Source organism: Tympanuchus pallidicinctus, unplaced genomic scaffold (assembly GCF_026119805.1).
Source record: "Tympanuchus pallidicinctus isolate F22 unplaced genomic scaffold, pur_lepc_1.0 scaffold27, whole genome shotgun sequence".
In the NCBI taxonomy this organism is placed as follows: Eukaryota; Metazoa; Chordata; class Aves; order Galliformes; family Phasianidae; genus Tympanuchus; species Tympanuchus pallidicinctus.
This window is the reverse complement of record NW_026294744.1, coordinates 524,889-530,888: the sequence shown is the minus strand read 5'-3', so window position 1 is coordinate 530,888 and position 6,000 is coordinate 524,889. Positions and strand designations below refer to the sequence as shown.

The following is a 6,000-nucleotide window of genomic DNA, read 5'->3' as shown; positions in this document are numbered from 1 at the left end:
AGACAGCATTTCAAAGTCTTTGTTGTTTCTCTTTCCCAAAGCTCACTTGAGATCTACCTGTGCTTACAGGAACAGCATTATATTGACCAGGTTGCATGAGTTGGGATAGGTCTATTCCCTCTGGGAGGAGGTAAATTTGGATCCATAGGGAAGAAAAGTCATTGGTATTGCCAGTACGAAGGACATAGATGGGAATTCATCAGCCTCACCAAAAGAGAAAGTTCTAGATGTCTTCTTTAATATTTTGCCATTTTTTATGCTATTCCTTCATGTTTGAGAAGTGCTTTCATCTCTCAGTGTTACAGTGGAAATTTCTTCCAGTACTCTGAGAAGTGTACTTTGACTGTGATGACATAGGAGTATTCTGAAAGCTGCTCTTTGTGCTGCTCTTTTGACCTGAGGACAACAAAACTTTTGACTTGTGAAAGGAGCAGCATGAATGTCATGAAAAGTGTGTCAAAGTTTCTGAAACATCATGTACTTTGAAGGAATTTTGTTAAGTCGGGTAAGACAGCAGAAAGTTCAAACTAAATTACCCTATGGATTATACCTTCCTCTTAATACACACAGTGCTCTAAATTATCTGAGTTGTTGGTGCTTCACCAGTTGTCATCTCCTCTATTCAGTGCTTCTAAGATGTTTACATGGGGGAAGCAGGGTGAGCAGGATATACAGCAAAAGCTGAGAAAGGATGTACTAGAAGCAGATAGGCTGATCAGAAAGAATTGACATCAGGCTGTTATCCTTTTACACCTAGGAACAATAATCTCCAATAAATTCAGTTCTATTTTCTCCACCTACTTCCTTTCCGTCATGCTTTGTGTAGCATAACTGTGCGATTGGGCTCACTGTATGTGCTACATATATGTACGTGGGGGAAGATAAAACTGTGAGCAAGTTACCAAAGAGTTTATCAGACTCCTTGACAGACTCTATCACTGTGAAACCTCGGAAGTCTAGAGGGTAACCTTAACCTTGTTAACCTTATCACACTTAGCTCTCTACAGGGAATAATATGACCTCAGAACAAAAGAATGTCCTAGTTACTTTTCAAATTATTCTTAAAAATGGAAAAAGATGGTGCCCACTGCCACTTTACAGAAGATGCTTGTACGGACTACCAAGAGTGACCCCTTGATCACAAATCAGACAGCTTAGGATCCTGAAGTATGAGACTGGCTCAGGATGAAGCTATGGGACGCTGTTACTAAGTGTGATAAGACAGAGTTCTGGTTGCTTCAGACTTGGAGAAAGGTCTTTGAAGTGGTAAGGAGCCACTTAAAATCGCAATCTGGTACCCCCTGTCTGCCTGAGGGCAAAGGAGCAGCTGGTTGCTCTACAGATCAGCCTGCAATGCTATCGGCTCCACAGCCATTGCCATGGGATGGAATTTTTTCTGTCTCCCCTCCCCGAGCATCCCGGCGGCCCTTTTGATCATGGCCCCATAGACCCTGAAGAAGAGACGGATTTGTCCCCTCCTGATCCACGCGCAACTCTTGGGAGGGAGGCTAAGAAAACCGAAAATACAGACATGTTGAAAGTTTTCCCAGTTATCATAGCCCCAGATTAAGAGCCATGTTGGGAAGTGTTATTGTATAGCGTCCTGCAGGACTTAGGATGCTCAGTTACACCCATGCCCCCATGTGAAGTACTGGCAGGCACTTGTTTTGCTCAACTGATTTATTCTCAGGCACAGCCAGTGCCAACTGCACCCATGAAAAGGGATGCTGCAGGGTTTGGATCAATGCGGATTCCTACTCAGAAGTTTGACATTTCAGGACTTTTAACGCTTGACTTAAAAGACTGTTTTTTTCACCATCACTCTGGACCCCATGATGCTCCTAGGTTTGCTTTTTCATCCTCTCTGTAAAGCATCAACACCAGCCCAACAGTATCATTGGAGAGTATTACCTCAGGGCATAAAAAACAGCCCTACAATCTCTACAGATAATGGAAAAATATATATCCCAGAAAGCATTACAGTATTATAAGATAAGCCATAGTTTAAGCCCTCTTTAAAATTGGAGAAAGCCACTGTGAAGAGGTTAATCTGTCTGTATGAATCTGGATTCTCTAACAGAATGGTGTTTAAGTTCATAGAGTAACTCAGAAGCAAGGAGCAAAGACACCTTCAATCTGAGTCAATTTATTCTCTTGAATAACTTCAGAAAGCTGTTTTAATCTTGCACCAGCAGCACAAAGGAGAAGCTGTGGTACATGGAACAACAATCTCTTTTAGTTACTGTAAGATTCTGCTAGAAGTAGAGAGACTAAGAGGTCTCCTTACACTCCTTACACTGCCTAATAATCAGGACCAGTTATACCTCTGTTAAGGCTTTATATTAGGGTCATTATTATGTTTTTTTACTTACTGTTCTCACCGTTCTAATTAGGTATGTGTTATGTATGTTCCTCTTAATGCCTCTAGACATGAAGCCTAGAATGTGGGTTCAGTATTTTGTGACTGTGTCTGAGTAACATTAAATATTCATCCACAAAGGGATGTAGATTTTCATTTGTTTGCTCTTACTGTTGTTTTATTCTTACTTTACTGTTGTTTTTATTCTTACTTTACTGTTGGAACTATTGGACAGATCTATTAAAATCTGAACAGAATGTTTAGAGGCATCTGCACAAATTTCTTCTCTACTTCTTTTTCTCCCTCCTTTTGCAGAGATTTTAACTCGTTTTCATTGCAAGGAATCACAAAAGCTCAGAGGTTTTGTAACTGCTTTGCATTTCTACTTGCATTCCTGCTCTCTTCCCTAGAGAGAGCTTTCCGTGCATGTCTCTTGAAATAATGATTGTTTGCTTCTGAAATACGTGTAATAGTAAGGGGGTACTTTATGTCTGGACTTACGAGTATACTGATTAAAAGGAATCAGATAAAGTCTTTCTTTGTCCAAAGGGGAAAAGTTAGAAACTGGGAATGAATAAAGAATCAATCAGTGATCTACAGTTACAGGAACTGATGGAAATTAGTATCAGAAGAATCCAGAGGCTACCACAGAAGTGTAACAATGAATGCAGTCCTCAGGGACTGAGGTCAAGTAGCAAATGCAGGAATTTTCAGTGAAAGAAATTCTCAAGTTAAGAGAAACACAGAAAGCATATCACAGGTAAAGATAAGCTCTGTGTCCTGCTTTTGATACCATAGTAGATCCAAATCTGGACATCAGCTGTGTTTGCTGCAGTGCCTCTTTCCCAGCCTTGTTTGGTTGAGATATATAAATCTCAGGAAAAACTCAAGAGCATCAGTATATATCTGCCTTCTTCTATAGTTCCTTTTGCTAGGAAATCTAGAAATACATTATCACAGAAAGCATTTCAGTTGCTCATTATGGAAATTCTGTGCCTAATGCATTCAATTTTGGGATAGCTTTTTTTCTGACCATTTTTAAGTGACTCAGAATTTTTTAAAAGGCAAGAGGGTATTTCCTGGGTTGGCAGAAAGTGTGCAGAAATGGTTCTGTTAAGAAGATCCTTCACTTTGACTATGTTGCATCCAGTTTGTTACTGGAAAAAGAGTGTAACTTGTGAAACTCATTCTAAACCATGCATGTACTTCTGCCTATCTGGAAAAAGAAAAGGAGAATAAAATATTCTAAAGTTCTTGCTTGACTGTTATTTCTGCTGTTTAAAAACTTGACTTTTCTCCCCGTCAGAGACATTTTGCTTTGAAGAAAGTTAATTGAATCAATCAACTAGAAATGTAAACCACAACAAGTAGAAAGTTTCAAACCCTCAGATCTCCCTACCAAAATACTATGTAGTGCAAATGAGATCATAGTTGTCATTAATATCAGCTGACATAAAGTATGGGCCCTTAGATTCCCTGACAGGTCTTGTTGGTCCTTCAAAAATAAAATAAGAGCCAAGAATTCCCAGGGGTGATTCATGCATTTCTTTCAGACAGCAGCGTCAAGATGAGATGGGTACCCAATTTGCCAGTGCCTTTCTTTCTGAGGTGACTACAGAGGAAACCTACTAAATTTTAATAGATATGTTGTGATCACATCAAGTGCATTCTCTGAGACACAAAATACAGTATCATGACTTCTGTGCCTCACAAGGATGTTTTTCATCTGTCTGCAGGTGACTGTGAAGTAATCGTACTAGGACAAATCTTAAATTGTATTTAAAAAGAACAGTTTCCTGTAATTTTCCTACCTACTGGAATCACTTATAAACACCAAATATATACACTGTCAGTAGTCTACATTCATTACATTGTTTCAGAAGGTCTTCAAATCACTTGTTTTGGAAAATGTGTATAAGAAGAAGGAGCAATATAGTACAGCACAAAAAAAATTATACTGTCTGAATTAAGTTTATGTGAGAAAAGAATCAAACATGCAGTTTTTTGTTCAGGATGATGAATAACAATGAGCTTTCTAGTTCTAGCAGCTTTACTTAATTCTGATGCATACATTGTGGCTTCTGCTTATTATCACATGCATTCAGTGTCCTGCAAAATATGTGTCAAAGCAAAATATGATATATATGGAGATACATAGGAAGTCCTCAGTTATTTTCAGTTCCTTCTCTTCTCAAAGTTCAGTGCACTTACCAGTAGCCCTGAATGCTCTACCGTGACATCACTAAGTAGCAGTACAAGTTAGGAAGGCACATCAACCCCCAAGACTCTACATGTTATCAGCCATACAGTGACAGCTAAAAGCCATGAGAACATGACTTGTGCACATTTCAATAGAGTTGGTCAGATCAGCTAAAAGACAGATATTAGGGCAGAAGTATCCCTTCCATCTCCCATTCCTCACAAGGAATGTATTCAGGGACTGCATAAATGAGGAGCATTTCTGCTTAACTACTCAGTTGATAGGCACCACTATGGGGACCAGCTACAGGCTCAACATAGCTCATATCCTGTACTGGTAAACTCTGAAATTGTAGAAGCTCAGATAACATATAAAATGTAACAGAGACACTTACATATGGAGTTTCTAAGAAAGAAAAAGAAGCGTCCTTTTTTTGTTCCATTCCTTCCTTAACTGTCTCTCCTTCCCTTTCTTTTTTCAGAATCACAGAACACAGTAAAAAGTTATTGCAGAGGTTATCCCCCTTGTGGAGTCACACTTCTGTGTGCTGTGAACTGAAGGAGACAATGCTGCCTTTCTGACTCTGATTAAACTGAGAGAAGCTTGCAGCTCTGATTCTTTGGTCTTTGGTCCCACTTTCATGTTTGCGCTTGTCACATGTGATAAAGCTTTCAATTAATTTCAGTTTTTTGTGCTCTTCCTTTAAGAAGAAGTCAACAAGCACACTTTTCTCCTTTTTGATTTGTTCACTGATGTCCTTGGGAATGTCAGGAATCATCCAGTCGACCAAAACACTGAGGAACATCACCAAGTTCTGCAAACATAGAAACATACAATGAAAGAAGAAGGAATAATACAAAACACCTTCCCTAAAGCAAAACCAAACCTGAGCTATAGGTATGATGCACATATCAAGCACATTTTCCTGAAGTCACATAGTATTATATGGTTGATGACAGCCTTCTTTCAGAAAATCACTCACATTTGTAAGCAGTTCCATCATAGTGATAAGACTGATTTAAACATGTTTCCATCAGATCTAAAAAGGATTTGACTTGGATTCATCAAATAAATTGCCTAAGTAGTTAAAATAGTCTTATTCCTTACAGAGGTTCAAAGGTACTCAGCTCCCAACATCAAGTTTGTTGAGGCTGGTACAGAATCCATTACTGAAGAGCAGGATTACTGGAAGCATTTTCCTACACCATCATACCCATTTGGCTTTAAAAGTCTTGCAGGTCATGGTGGAAAATCACTGAAGTCAGAGTAAAGAAGCAGAAGATGGCAATATAAACCAGACAAGACTCTCAGTTACACTTAGGAATATTTGACAGATGAGAAGAAAAGACAGGCAGATTTCAGTATCAGGGATGTCTGTCAAGAGATCTTGTCAAGAGATCCCACGTCAAGAAGGAGTACAGAAGGCTCTTGCCATTCAGAA

The 6,000-nt window shown here is 39.1% G+C and overlaps 1 protein-coding gene across 1 annotated transcript in view; it reads right to left on the bottom strand.

Moving 5' to 3' along the window:
- Window positions 1-2,012: 2,012 nt before the first annotated feature.
- The window catches only part of ANO2 (anoctamin 2), a 175,356-nt gene continuing 171,368 nt past the window's right edge, over window positions 2,013-6,000 (bottom strand). Inside the window, exon 25 of the mRNA XM_052690528.1 lies at window positions 2,013-5,373. Coding sequence (XP_052546488.1) covers window positions 5,092-5,373 — 282 coding nt within the window. The 3' untranslated portion in view covers window positions 2,013-5,091. The remainder of the gene's footprint in view (window positions 5,374-6,000) is intronic.